The sequence below is a fragment of the Diabrotica virgifera genome, chromosome 8, assembly GCF_917563875.1.
Source record: "Diabrotica virgifera virgifera chromosome 8, PGI_DIABVI_V3a".
Lineage (NCBI taxonomy): Eukaryota > Metazoa > Arthropoda > Insecta > Coleoptera > Chrysomelidae > Diabrotica > Diabrotica virgifera.
Genome location: NC_065450.1, coordinates 122103442 through 122119393, shown reverse-complemented (window position 1 = coordinate 122119393; position 15952 = coordinate 122103442). Strand labels below are relative to the sequence as shown.

General features: G+C 33.3%; 1 protein-coding gene across 1 annotated transcript in view; it reads left to right on the top strand.

The window, feature by feature from the left end:
* The window catches only part of LOC126890768 (lysophosphatidylserine lipase ABHD12-like), a 193835-nt gene extending 178731 nt beyond the window's left edge, over positions 1-15104 (top strand). The window contains exons 6-7 of the mRNA XM_050659952.1: positions 10289-10416; positions 14920-15104. Coding sequence (XP_050515909.1) covers positions 10289-10416; positions 14920-14956 — 165 coding nt within the window. The 3' untranslated portion in view covers positions 14957-15104. The remainder of the gene's footprint in view (positions 1-10288; positions 10417-14919) is intronic.
* The last annotated feature ends 848 nt before the right edge of the window (positions 15105-15952 follow it).

The window sequence follows — 15952 nt, the reverse complement described above, 5'->3', positions numbered from 1 at the left end:
TGTTTTGTAATATTATTTCTTTTTATAACAATGTAAAAACATGGTTGACCATATCAGATCATCAATATGGTTCTGAAGTCATTTTCTTGAACTCGACACTGAGGAGTACTCAGATTGAGACCTCAGTGCCTTCAGAGACCTCAGATATTGGTACGTCACGAGTGAGGAGAGTAGGCAGATTGATACCCTGAACTCGAACGGAACCATATATTATATTATCGGTTTACAACGTTCTCCGTCTTCCGATACCCGTTCGCCATTCCTCTGTGTTCGCACATTGATCTACTTGCAGACCTCTTTTATCCATGGCTTTGTTTATTCCTGCCTGCCAACTTTTCATCGGTCTACCCCTTCTTCTTCTACCTTGCGGTTTCCAGTTTTGTACTTGTTTTGGGATTCTGTTTTCGTGCATTCTTTGTACGTGACCAAACCATCGTAGTTGTATTTCGTTGATTTCGTCATTTATTGTATGTGTGACCTTCATTATTTCTCGTATCCGTTCATTGGTGACATGTTATCTTCTTGATCTTCCTGCAGCTCTTCTCCAGAAATCCATTTCGGTGACCTCTAACATTCGTTTTGATTTTTCCTTCATAGGCCATACTTCGCAGCTCTATGTTATAATGCTTTTTACTATGGCGTTTTAGATATTTTTCTTGTTTTGGTTGTTTATCTGCTTGTCCCAGAGTACTGAGTTTAGGAGCGTAATTGCTTTCCTGCCCTGAGCATTTCGTTCTTTAATGGCTCCGTCCAGTGTTCCATCATTCGTGATTTTCATAACCAGGTATTTATATTCGTTGCATTTACTGATTGTTTCTCCTCCTTCTAGTATCAAGTCCTGCTGCGTTCCACCGATATTCATATATTTGGTTTATCCTATGTTGATCTCTAGTCCCCATTTCCTGTATCCCTCTAGTAGCTTTCTTGTCATGTAACAAATATCATCGTAGTCTTGTGTTATTAGTATTTGGTCGTCTGCGAAACAAAGAGTATAAAGTGTATGGTCATTTAATGGGAGTCTCATGTTCTTTATTATCTTTTCCAATTTTTAAGATCTTGTTCCAAATATATTTTAAAAAGTGTTGGAGAGAGGCAGCATCCTTGTTTGAGCCCTTTACTTGTCAGAAATCCTTCGGTGAGTTTGTTTTCTTGTTTGATTCTCGTGTTCGTGTTGTTATAAAAATGTTTATTATTTTTATAATTATCATATCCCTCTCGATAATCGCTCCAAAATGGGTGCCGAAGCGTTGAGTTTTAAATTCTCAACGCAGTTCTTCCGAGAACTTATAATTATACTATTCTATCTGATTTATGAGCTATATATATGGGAGTATCGATTTTTCAGATTAGAGATTCTTTAGATATAACTGCATAAAATTAATATGATGTAGTTGGTAATAGTATTTCCAGTGCAGCCTATTTAAATCTAACTAGCAGACCCCGTCGATTCAGAGACTCACATAATCCCCACGTTTGGAATTTAGGAAGTTCTTCAGCCCTATCAACTTTCTACGTGGTTTCGTTAATTTTTGATTTCTTCTTAGAAATCCAGTGTTTATAGATTTTATTAAATTGGTGGATTATGGTTCCATGGATACGAGGGAAGAAGGAGATCATATCTACAGGGTTTTCACTGTATCTATAAGGCGGAATATCAAAGGAGATGAGGTCTGGTGATACCATTAGAAGGTATGTGATAGATATTTTTAGCAACGCAATTGCATCGTAGATTTGGCATGATGCAATCGCCATTACTTTGCGTATTGCTATTCTTTTGTCTCGTGCAAATGGACTGCCTGGCACAAGCTCCATCACTAGGTTAGGAACAAGGATAAGGAAACAGCAGGATGAATAATTTCGACAGTTATTTTTTTTTCATAATTTAGCACTTACAAATTTCCTACGTCATCTGTTTCCAGCAGCTCATTTTTTATATTAAGGTAGGTGTAAACATTATCGCCATGTTTGCAATTCCGCCAGTTTCCCATATTTCTGTTGTCAGGCTACTTGAGTAAAGATGGCTTTAGGGGTACCTTCTCTTACTATGAACTTAGTGTTGTGGTAGAAGCACATATGATTATAACCTAAAATTTCAGTTTCATGTGTCGTTTAACCGCCACTGGAATATTGTGAGTTGCTTCTTATAAGAAGTTCTAGTATTTGGTTAGCTGCTCCAGGCTCAAATTGCCGGTAAGTGTTTTTGTCCATTTTTACAAAATTGATAGGGATCCTTTCCGTTGCTAATAACACAAAAATAATTTTTTTCTATGTATTTTTACCGTTGCTTTTTTCACGAAAACAAATTACGTCATTGTTGCTAATACCGCCATTCTTAATGGTTTGCAATATCGCCATTGGTGATATTGTCAAATCAGTTATCCCTCTTGGCGATATTACTAGCAATTACAAAGTGACTACACAATATGATAAGTAATAAATGTTTTTATTTCAGAATAATTATGCCAAACAAACGAAATAAAGGTATTAGAGGAAAATGGAGGGAAGAAAACATGCAAAATGCAATATTAGCTGTTGGAAATGGACAATCCGTTAATTCAGCAAGTAAGGAGTTTCAGGTGCCCAGAGGTACTTTGAGTGATTATTTAAAGAAACATCTTTCCTCAAAATGTTCCATGGGACGAAAATCTGTTCTTACGAATAATCAAGAGGAAGATTTATGCAATAGAATAATTCGATTGTCTGAAGTAGGATATCCACTAACAACCAAAGTTTTGCGGCATTGTGTTTTCAATTTTTGCAACACTAACAATATCGAAACTGCCTTTAACAAAGATTATATGATGGCTGGGCGATTTTGGCTCAAAGGATTCCTAATTAGACGACATCCACAAATAAGAAACAGACGCGCTCAAAGCATGAACCCAGCAAGTGGGCAAAAACTGAACAAATTCATTGTGAATGATCATTTCAAAAAATTAGAAAATATTATGAATAACTTGGATATCATGGACAAGCCGCAGTTCATCTACATGGACGAAAAAGGCTGCAGATTGTCACTGCATCACCAACAATCTGTACTATCAAAGAAAGGGGCGAAGAGAGTACATCTGGTAGAGAACGAGCATGGTCAAAATGTTACAGTAGTGTCTAATTGTCTTTGATATTGTATAAAGGAAAGAGAATGAAGCCGGAATGGGCAGATTCACTCCCACCGGGTAGTATGGCACTAATGACGGCCAACGGAAGTATGACCATAGAAGCATTTAAGCAATGGTTACAACATTTTTCGCAATATAGAACTCCTGGACCTTGTCTTTTGATATTTGATGGTGCCAAGTGCCATTTAGATTATTCCATTGTAACTGTCGCCAGTGAACTCGGCATCACCTTGTATTGCTTGCCAAGTAATACAACGCACGAGCTTCAGCCGATGGATAAGGCGGTATTTCGTAGCTTCGAACATTACTGGGATGAGGAAGTTTTAATGTATTGGGCAAGGTATAAGGAACGGTCCACCACAAAACAACGCTTCGGAATAATTGTTTTTATAGTTTGGGACAAATGTATGACTCCATCTAACATAAAGTCTGGTTTCTCGGCTACAGACATTTATCCGTATAACTCTGATATTCTTCCTCCAGAAGCATTTGCCTTAAGTAGCGTAACACAAGACAAGAATGTTGAAGGTCCAGGACTACAAGATATTCTGCAAAATAATGAAAAGCAACCAGTTAGAGTCATCAATCCACCACCAGGGCCATCAAATGTTAGTAGAAAACCTCCGGTAACTGAATTAAGATACAGTAGTGATTAAGAGGATGATGATGAGTCTGAAGCAAATGAAGATGAGGGTAATGAATCTGAAGATGACGAATATGAGCCAACTAAAGAAGTATCCTTTAATGAAATGCTTGAAATACTTGAAATGGTACTTAAGTATGGTACAAAGAAAAAAAAGGCAGCATTAAATAGTCGCGCACAGGTCGTCACAAAAGACCTTTTTAATAGGAATACTGACTTCGTGCCAGAAAAAAACTTTGACACCAAAAGTGTCTGAGAAAAATTCTAAAACTAGGAAAGTCGAAATACGAAGAAACGAACACAAAAGCAAGGATGAAAGTTGGTATTATAAAGTTTGCAAAGAAGATCGAGTGGCCGACATGCGTCTTTGCGTTACGTGCAAATGCTACATGCATGATGAATGCCTGGGACTTACAAAAGACGACAAAATTGCAGCATACATATGTCCTTATTGTTCATAAGTATCGTTAATAAAACATGTTTGGTGTAAAATTTATTTAATTACCCATTTCCATTCCATATTCCATATTAAAAATAAACTTATGCTAAAATGTAACCCCTGGCGATATTGACAACAGGGGTTGACAATATCGCCATTTAACGTTATTTTTAAAAAGGCCCTAATTCATTAGTGATCATTAGGATAATCAAATTCAGAGGTCATCATTTGTTGGTATATAGTATAGGCCATAAAATGACGACTTGGCGTTTTCTTTGTTTTAATATTTAATTCTACAAATGTGCGATTTTTCTTAACATGACGATATTGTATACACATACCTTATGTTACTGTATATAGGCCTGGATCCTGCGTACCAAAAAAAGTTCATTAATAGCAAGCTGAAAATTTAATAATTTTTAATAGCTTAACGGTGTCTAGTCGGACAGAGTTTGATGTATGGGAACACTGGAACAGGGGAAGTTTTAATTGTGGAACGTGTCATCCTGACAAGTTTATGATTGTGAAAACTATGGTTTGTTTTTAAACCAGGTGGAGTAATCCAAATTTACTGCCCCGTAATGCTTGTTTGTAATTAGTCCAACCCCAGGCAAGTTTACTCCACTGTTATAAAATTTTGACACTAATGACATTTATGAAATTTTGACATTATTGGCATTTCATAGGTTAATTAAGCTATAGTAGCAATTTTTTTGTTTTCTTCGTTATTCCTTTAATTTTTAGATTTTATAAGTAGTCTGTTTTTATATAAAAACAGTTGTTTTTAGAACTGTTGAGCGACCTATTAGTATAATATAATATTTATGGATTACCGTCGAAGGCCGATATGATCAACCAAAAAAGAAGATGTATTTGGTGACTTTTCTAGTACCTTTCTTGGGTGTGAATAAACCATAGCAGGTTGTTTTTAAGTTTATTCAATAGAAAATTTTATATAATATATGAAAAAATGTTTGTCTGACAAATATGTTGGTCATTTTAATAATTCCGACAGCGATAGCAGTCTGATTTGTGCATGAGAGTTTCATGAAAGCGTAACTAATCAATTGGAAGTTATGTCCGACAAAATACGTGGGATGTTTTCGTAGTCTGACGTTCGAAACCTCTAACCTGTTCCACAAATAAAAGTTCCCCTGTTCCAGTGTTCCCGTACATAAAAGTTTGTCCGACTAGACACCGTTAAGGCTATTAACAAATTTTTAGCTTGCTATTAATAAACTTTTTTTGGTACGCGGGATCCAAGCCTTATATGCCTTTTCTTCGCCTAATATAAATAACCCCACAATTTATAGGCTCTTACTCTGGCACAAAATGACAAAACGTGCATTGCTGTTTCTTTCTATAGGTGACAAAGCCTGCATAGGTCATCATCTACCATTCACATCAGCTATAACTGCCTATTCAGCTTACATTGCCATGTTAGCAGACCTATTATGGCTTTGACTGTTTTCCTGTCTGGGTTTATTAGGTCTTCCGTAAATTTTGGCGAATGAACTGTTTTACCTGTCTTTGTTCTGGTGAATCATCCACCATTCCAAAGATTTGTGAGCTACCCATTTTCTTGCAGCCGTTTTTTATACTGCCTTTGAAAAGCCACCCATTTCATTACCCTTATGAGCCTCGTGCCTGATACCAAGGCTACCGTAACCTTGCTACGGTATCCTAGTTGATATTAGCCCGATCAAAAAACAATCTGACCCAAAAAAAATAAAGGAAGGATGAAAATTTAGGAATAGGTAGTTGAAATTGTCTATTATTATATAGGAAAAAGTTTACAATTCTACATCCCCTCCATTTTACAAAAATTGGGGAAAACCCCCTGCTCGGGGGTGAAATAATATACCGGGTGTCCCAATAAGAATGGCTCTCGGCCATATCTCAGGAACCGTTTATAGTACAGCTTTGAGAAAAAAATATTTATAACAAAAGTTGCCTCGGGAAAATCGTGGAAATTATTTTCATAATTGTAGGTTCACCGCTAGAGGGCGTAATTAAATATCAAAAATTAAAAAAAATCAAAATTTTACAAAATTTGCCTAATGAAAGGGCACTGAAAATCCGATCATCGTATTCTTCATAAAATTGTGCGCATATTTGATTTGACAAGTTTAATTCTACCTTTGAAGATAAGAGGTGGGGTTGAGTGGGAACCTTGTTACGAATAAATGGCTGTAAGTCCGGTTCTGCTAAATCAAATTTTGCAAACTTGGCCTTGTTGAAAACAGCTCTTTTTCGTCAATATAAGAGTTATAATTTCGAAACAGCCTATTATGTAATATGCCAGCTAGGAGGCGTTATTTAATTATTTTCAGAAATCTAGTTTTCTTTGGAAAATGTTAAATACAAGTATGCATTTTTATTCCTGTATTAAAAAATTAAATCAAATTAGCAACAGAATAGCGAAAACCGCTTGTCGATACCTTTTTTCTGTCTCGAGATATTTTAAGAAACGTGTAAATTTTAAACCTAATCGTTATTGTTACCGGTAAACGAAGTTAAGGAAAGGTAGTGTGCTGTGGAAGAAAACAAAGAAACATTTTCCAGATCTCAACGTACCTATATAATTAATTAAAACAACAATAAGATAAACAACACTATAAAATATAACAAAGAAATAAAAACAACTACTTAGTGACGACTTAATTGTTCAAATTATTGCCCATCATTTTTGATTCAAGCATTTACTCTTTCAAGAATAGATTGAACAGCAGACTTAATTTCTGCTATCGAAATGCTTTGAATGGGGTTTTGTATTCTCTGGATCATTTTTTCTCGAGTAGGCCTAGCTGCAACAACAAGGTCTTTAATCTGTCCCCATACCTAAATAAAAGTGAAATACCTAACCGTCTCCACACCAAACAGTTAAATCTGGTGATAATCAGATAATTGGGCCCTTTCTCTTTGATAATGCTATTATTGTTGAACGCTATCTAATTTTTTTAAGGAATGAATTGCCTCTTCTTCTGGAAGATGTACCGCTAGCAGTTCGTAGGTCCGTGTTGTTTCAGCACGATGGTTGTCCCGCGCATTTTTCCAGAGTAGTAAGATATTTTTTAGATGAGTAATTCGCTAATAGATGGATTGGAAGCCTATTTTTTAGCTAGCCAGATCACCAGATTTAACTGATTTAGACTTTTTATGGGAGCGGATTAAAGACCTTGTTTTTGCCGCTAGGCCCACTACTCGAGAAAACATGATCCAGAGAGTAGTAAACGCCATACAAAGCATTGCGAGAGCAGAAATTGAGACTGCTGTTCAATATACTCTTAAAGAGTAAATATTTGCATCGAAAATTATGGGCCATAATTTGAACATTTAAGTCGTCACTAAGTAGTTGTTTTTATTTCTTTATTATATTTTATAGTGTTGTTTGTCCTATTGTTGTTTTAATTAATACACGTTGACATCTAAAAAATGTTTCTTTGTTTTCTCCACAGCACACTACCTTTCCTTAACTTCGTTTACCGGTGACAGTAACAATTATATTTAAAATTTACACGTTTGTTAAGATATCTCGAGATAGAGAAAAGGTATTGACATGCGGTTTTCGCTATTCTGTTGCTAATTTGATCTAATTTTGTAATACAGGATTAAAAATGCATACTTCTATTTAATATTTTCCAAAGAAAACTAGATTTCTGAAATTAATTAAATAACGCCTCCTAGCTGGCATATTACTTCATAGACAGTTTCGAAATTATAACTCTTACATTGACGAAAAAGAGCTGTTTTCAACAAGGCTAAGTTTGCAAAATTTGATTTAGCAGAACCGAACTTACAGCCATTTTTTTATATCAAGGTTCCCACTCACCCCCACCTCTTATTTGCAAAGATAGACTAAGGGCCGGTTGTTCGAAAGCTAATCAACAATGATCATTATCAAATATTTACATTATCAAATATTTAATTACTGTCACCAACTGTCAATGTCAACTTTGTTTGAATGCTGAAAACATAATATGAAATTACTTAATCAATTATGTTAATAATTGTTATGTTAATTGATTAACTAATCTCATAATTCTAATCAATTATGTTTTCAGCAACCCAATAAAAGTTGACATTGACAGTTTTGGTGACAATAATTAAATATTTGATAGTGATCATTGTTGATTAGCGTTCGAACAACCGGCCCTTAAACTTGTCAAATCAAATATGCGCAGAATTTTATGAAGAATACTGTGATAGAATTTTCAGTGCCCTTTCATTAGGCAAATTTTGTAAAATTTTGATTTTTTTATTTTTGATATTTAATTACGCCCTCTAGCGGCGAACCTACTATTATGAAAATATTTTCCAGGCTTTCCCGAGGCAACTTTTTTTATACATATTTTTTTCTTAAAGCTGTACTATAAACGGTTCCTGAGATATGGCCGAGAGCCATTCTTATTGGGACACCCGGTACATTCAAAATAAGTCCGGAATGGGATAAAATGCCTAATTCTAAGCAACTTTTGCTATATAGAGTTTTTCACTAAGTCAATAGCTTTCGAGTTATCTGCGAGTGAATGCATATGTTCATTTTTAACAAAAAAAAAAACATGTTTTTTGACGGTTCAACGTGAAATAAATAAAAAACAGAGCACTTGTAGGGGAAAACTCATTACAACTTTTTTAAATAGTTTAAAAAATGGTTTATTTTTGTTTAAAAAAAAACTTCTAACATAACTAACTTAAATGTAAGTGAGTTACGCTTAAAATATTGTTGGCCCCTTTTATATTTTTGGTAAAGAGGATCGCGAAAATCACCCCCTAATAGCATTACAAATAAAATTAATCGTTACCGCTTCACAAGTTAATTTGCTTATGTATTCTTTATATGATTTTTGAAAAGGCTGTAGTTAAAATGTCTTGATCGAGTCACTAACCACGAGAGTATGCAAGATTTTAACAGCCATAGCATAACCAATTTTTGTCTAAGAGTAAAACAAAAAATCCGAAATATTCAGAAAAGCAAAGAGTACATTTTATTACCTTTTGAGATTTTTGTTATTATTAATAATTTTTAAATTATTTTGAATAAAAAAAATTTTTTTCAAAATAAAAAAAATTACTTTTAAACTAAATTTTTTCAAAAATGAGCACTTTCAACCAATCAAACCACTTATAGAACATACATAAACAATACATAAGTAAAGTAACTTGTGAAGCGGTAACGATTAATTTTATTTGGGATGCTAATTACGGGGTGATTTTCGCGATTCTTTTTACCAAAAAAAAAAAAATAAATAAATAAAAGGGACCAACAATATTTTGAGCTTAATTCACTTATTTTTAATGTCAAAAGTTTTTTTAAAATACAAAAATAAACCTTTTTTAAACACTTCAAAAAAGTTGTAACGAGTTTTCCCAGAAAAGTGCTCCGTTTTTGTTTATTTCACGTTGAAATATTCGATTTGGAATATGACGAATAAGAACCTACTTTTCATTAGCTACAACTCCGCTTCTACTTGGTCTACCGACTTCATGCATACACCACTTTTTTCACTTTTTATAAGCTATATTTTTGCTTGAAATATTGTTTTAGATAAAATACTTACTTTTTAAGTTATTTTCGAAACACCGTATAAAAACGTGGTATTTTTGTTGAAAAATGAACATATTCACTCGCAAATAACTCGAAAACTATTAGTGAAAAAACACTATAGAACAAAAGTTGCTAAGAATTAGTCATTTTACCCAGAATATAATATAAATGTATATTATTTCATCCCAGAGAAGGGGTATTTCCAAATTCTTGTAAAATGGAGGGGACGTAAAATTGTAAACTTTTTCTTATATAATACTAGATAATTTCATCTACGTTGCCACAAACTGTTATTCTTCCTTTATTTTTTTTAGGTTTTCGTAAAGCTTTGTGGCCTTCGGGCTATATAGAGCACCCACACAATCACTGTGTTTTGTTGATATATGTTTTTTATAAAAGTAGCATATTAATAATAACATCTTTTATTTGTTCATTTTAATATCATCTATGCTTTTTGGCTGTTAATTTACCTATTATTGTATTAGTTCGACAAACTGAAGTGTTTGATAAAAGTTTTAATATATTTGTGTATTTTATAGCTTTATGCGGCAGGAAAGAAATGCAGACGCGGAACGGCAGGCCGTATAATATTTCATGAGTTTCAATCAACATGTGGCTATAAACACAAATATATTTATAGAGCCCCTGAAATCAGTTTTATTATTAAGTGAGTACTGTAGTTTAAGGAACCTTATGCCTGGTTGCACCAACAGATCTTAAGCTCCAGCTTAGCTAAGCTCTACTTATAGATAGGGCCTCCTTGAGTATCACGTATGTTGCACCATAATTTTCGATTCTTACCTAATTATCAATTATATCTATTATTATATTGTGGCATACCTACTTTTATATATTATAATTATATTATATTAATTCTTATGATATTCTCGACTTAAGCTTAAGATCTGTTAGTGCAACCGGGCATGAGTCATTAATATCTTAATTATTAGTAGTTATGCTTAATGTACCTTTTAAAAATAGTATATTATTCAACGAGCCTGTAATGATGGCTATTACTCATGAACTCATGATAGTGTCGTAATTCATCAGAGAAAAACTTTTAAAATTTTTAATTTTGAAAAAAATGCTTTTTTTCAAAATATCTTAAAGATTGTTAGAGATACCAAAAATCTCAAAAAATAAAAAAGTCGGCTTTGCTTTTCTGAATATTTTATATGTTTTTGTTTTTCTGTCAGACAAATATTGGTTAAGATTTGGTGTTTCTATATTTGCATACACTCGTGATTAGTGTTTCGTTCAAGCCCTTTTAACTACAGCCCTTTCAAAAATAAGGACTTTGAACCGATGAAACTTACAGATAATATAAACAATACATACACGAGTAAAAAAACTTGTGAAGTGGTAACGATTAAGTTCATTTAAGATGCTAATTTGGGGGTAATTTTCCCGATTTTAAAAAATGGACGCACTTTATTTTGAACCTAACTTGTTTACTTTTGAAGCTAGAAATTTTTTTATAAAACAAAAATAAAGCTTTCTTTAAACCCTTTGTATTTCTTGTACCTGGTGGTATCCATTAGATTATAACTCTTAACGGACTGTTCTTCTCTCTTATCATTATGTGTCCATACCATCTAATTCTCTGTGCTTTTATTGCTCTAACTGTGTTCTCTGGACCCATCCATTCTTGTATTTGATGGTTCATCCATTATCTTGCATCCTCTTCGTTTTCCCTCTTTGGTCCCAGAACTTTTCACCTAATTTTTCTCTCAAAAACTTTCAGTTGCCCTTCTTCTCTTGCTGTTAATGTGAATGTCTCCAAAGCATATAGCACTATTGGTCTTATGGTCGTTTTGTAGATTTTCATTTTTGTGTTTCGGCCTTATCTTCTCACCTCTGAAATTTTTTTTATTTCTGTAGAATGCTTTGTTCCCTCTTGAATTATTCTTTTCATATCTACACTTTCATTTCTTCTGTTGACTAATACTCCTAAATATTTAAACGTTTCAACCTCTTCGAAGCTGTGTGCGTCTATTGTCATTTCTGTCAGTTGTATCTTCTTTTTCTTGCTTACGTTCATGTATTTAGTTTTATTTTCATTTATTTCCAGTCCTCTCAGTTTGGATTCGTTTTCTATTTCTTGGAAGGGTTCCTTTAATGGCCTTTTATCTGTTGCTACTATGGTTATATCTTCCGCATATCCAATTATTTGTACTGCATTTTTATTTATAGTTCCTGCGTTTGACAACTTTTTTATTATCTTGTCTAATGATAGAATAAATAGTACCGTTGAGAGCGCATCTCCTTGTTTTACTCCATTTTTTATTTTAATTATTTCTGTTCTCCCTCTTCCGGTCTCTACTGTTGCTTGGGAATCTCGCATCGTCATTTCTATCATTCTTATAATTTTATTTAGTATTTTGCTCTCTTGTAAGTCTTGGATCATTCTTCTCCTACTTAGGTTGTCAAAGGCATGTTGAACGTCTAAGGAAAGTATATGTGCTTTTCCGTTGTACTCGTATGTTTTCTCTATCGCTTGTTTTAGTGTATGGATAGCATCTATCGTTGATCTTCCTTTTCTGAAACCTATGGTTTGTTCTGTGTATATTGTTAGTCTGTTTCTAATTATACCAGTCATTACTTTATATGTTACATTGAGTAAATTAATTGCTCGGCCGTTTTTACATATCTTGTGGTCTCCTTTTTGGGATTATCACAATAATTCCTTTCTTCCGTTCTTCGGGCATTGTTTCCTTACACCATATTTTCTGTATTAGTTCATAAATCTTTCTGTATAATGCCTCACCTCCGTATTTTATAAGTTCTGCACACATTCCGTGCTCCCGCTGTTTTCCCGTTTTTCAATGTGCATATTTTATCTTTTACTTCTGTATAGGTCAATTTTTCTTCTGCACCTTGTTCCGGATTCATTACTGTTTCTCTTTTTTCTTCTATATCTGTTTCTTGATACATTTCTTCGAAATAGTTCTACCATGTTTCTGCTTCTATGGCTACATTAGCTGTCTCTTTTCGACTACCTAGATTTAAGTATTGGTACGGTGGTTTTGAATTGTGTCTTTTATTTTCTGTTTCGATCTCATTCATAATTGCGTCAACTTTTTTATTTTTATTTGATTTAAACAATTTCTTTTTCTTATTCCTTTGATCTTGGTATTTTTCTCGTTCCTCTTCTTTGCCTGTGCTTAGCCATTTCAATCTTGTTTTGTTATTTTCGTCCACTGCTAGTTTGCACCCTTCATCAAACCAATTGTTTCTTCTTTCTTTTTGCATTTTTCTAACCACTTTCTCTGCTGCTTTATTTATTCCTTGTTTGATTTTTTTCCACTGTTCCTCCATTTCTTTTTCCTCCTTGAACTGCATCTCTGCATTTACCTCTTTTACAAATCTTCTTTTTACTCCTTTCTCTTTCAATTTATCTACGTCCCATATTCCCTGTGCTTCTTGTCTTTCATTCTTTGTTGGTTTTATTTTACATTTTGCAATCACTAGCATATGGTCCGAATCGATGTTGGCCCCTCTGTGAGATATAACGTCATTTATCGGCTGTTTGTGTGACTTTTTAATAAGTAAATGTTCTATTTGATTCCCCTCCAGACTTCCTGGTCTCATACATGTCATTTTGTGTATGTTTTTGTGTTTGTATCTCGTGCTACTTATGTCCATGTTTAATGCCGCTGCTAAATTACATAGTCTTTCTCCAGTATTGTTTGTTGTGCTATGTAATGAGTTTCCCCTGCAACCTCCCTAAAGCATTTTTCTTTGCCTATTTGGGCTTTGAAATCGCCTATAATAATTAGTATAGCTTCTCCTGAAATTTTTTCGGCATTTTCTTCTTGTGTTTCATAGAACTGTTGTTTTATCAAGTCATCACTGTTTTCTGTGGGTACATAGACATTTATTATGGACAACTTTTTCGGTTTGATGTTTACCCTTGTGTGTGATATCCTTTCACTTATGGGTTTAAACTCCATAATTTTATGTCTCATTTCCCCTAACACCATAAAATCCGTTCCTCCATATCCATGTTTTTCTTCTCCAGCATACCATACTGTATAATTTTCTTTTTAGATTTTTGGGTGTCCACCCCACCTGGTTTCCTGAATTCCTGCAATATCTATCTTGTATTGCTTTAACTCTCTCGCTAGTTATTCCATTTTTCCTTCTTCTAGCAGTGTCCTGATGTTCCATGTTCCATTTTTTTTGTCATTTTCTTAATTCTCTTTCTCTTTTTTTGTATTTTTCTTATTATTTTGAATATACCGTGACTCATTTTCCTCTTCGTTTGCATTGTATATTTCCTTTGCTATGTCTCTGATTTCTTTTTGTATCTTTGCTTCCTTGAAGGCCAGCGCTGCATCTATGTATATTTCTCCATAGTCCCTTTTATAGTTGAGTTTACCTTTTCTTGCAGTATTTTCTGTTGGTCTTCAAAGCTCTTCGTTTCTATTATACATTTCCTGTATCTCATCTTAAACGCACTTTTAAATTCTATTTTCAGTTGCAGCTCTTAACATTTTTTGTATGTTTTCTCTTAGTCTAACTTCATCTTCAAGATCTACCTCAATTCCTGTTATGATTAATTTATTGCGCATTTTTCTTTATCGATCTTCTCCAATCTATTCTCCATGAGTGTTAACGCTTTTTTGAGTTCTTCGTTTTTTTTCCCATTTTTGTTCTTTCTTTATATAATATCTATAAATAATATTATTAAAATTTACAATTCTTTCGTAGACATTAGGGTTTTACACTAAAAAAATTAGAGAAACTTTAAAAATACAGTTATGTTGTTTTTGTAAATAGGTCTTCAATAATTGTTGCCAACAACAATTTTGGCTGTTGAGGTTGGTTGCACACACCTGATCAACAAATTATTGTTCTTAATATCTTTTGACAAAGATTTCCAGAGTGAAAATCGAAACGTTAAGTAACAACAATTTGGTAGAAGTAATAATTGTCAACAACAATTTGGCGGTTGTGATTGAACGCACCTTATCAACAAATTATTGTTCTTAATATCTTTTGACAACGATTTCCGAAATCGAAACATTAAGCATTTTAGGTAAAAATATGTAATTATCATTAAAACCTAATCCCATAAAATCATAACATTTAACCTTTTGAAGAGTTTATGTTATCTTTCTTCACATCTTAATAATTCAGTTGTATAAATTAGTTTGTTTATTTTTAGCGATTTTGTGTCACTGGCGAAGAAAAGGAAACAATAGCTTAATAAGTTATAATAGTTGACTGAAATTGTACTATGTTTTTATTATTTTTTATTATAATAGATTTTGGTCAAATATCGTACGTAATAAATGTTATTTATATTGTAATTTAGTAAAGAATAAAGAGTTTAATAACAAGTCGAAATAAGTATCTTATTTTTGTTTTTTGGTTTATTGTCTCAATACAAAAAAAAACCACTTCCATTAAATAAAAAGGATAAGCTGGAAAACATCATTATTTATGTCTAAGAATTTTCTGTAATGCTTTTACTGTCTGTTTGAACTGTACTGTATTGGAGCACTTCAAAGAACTACTTGGTACTGAATTGGAAAATGATGCGTGACCCCAAAAACTAAGAAATAACACTCACGCAGAACCTCCTTTATTTTTTGCTGTGAGAGACGCAATCACGCGCCTCAAAAATAACAAGCCCCCGGTGTGGACTATATCCCCGTGAAACTCATCAAAGAGAGAGGAAAGAAAAAGAGAGGAACAAATGCCAGACGAATGGTACACTGGAATCATATGCCCATTGCACAGGTATAACTCTTCTAAACACATGATACAACATATTGTCTAATATCCCATACGGTCGTTTAACCTTCGGATGACCAAGGGGGGTAAATTTTTACCCCAACGTATGTTTTATTTAATAAATTCAGAAATATTTTTAATTTTAAACTCATTATTATTTTTATTTAACTTTAATATCATTCTAGATGCCCTCATATTTTGTAATAAAAAAACTCCCTATATTTTACGAAAAAAATTTTTTTTTTCTTCTGAATTTGGGGTCAAGGACGAACTCTCTTGGTCTTCCATGTTCCAATTTTATATTAAGTAAATACCGTCTATTATGTTGAATTGTTTGTAAGAAACATTCCAATAGTGAAAAAAGTTGTTTGTTAAACCTGTGGCGACGTAAATTAGTGTATATTTCAAAATTTCTTTAGTTTTATGTTCAGAATGATGATTCCTGTTTTGGTTCAGTTGTG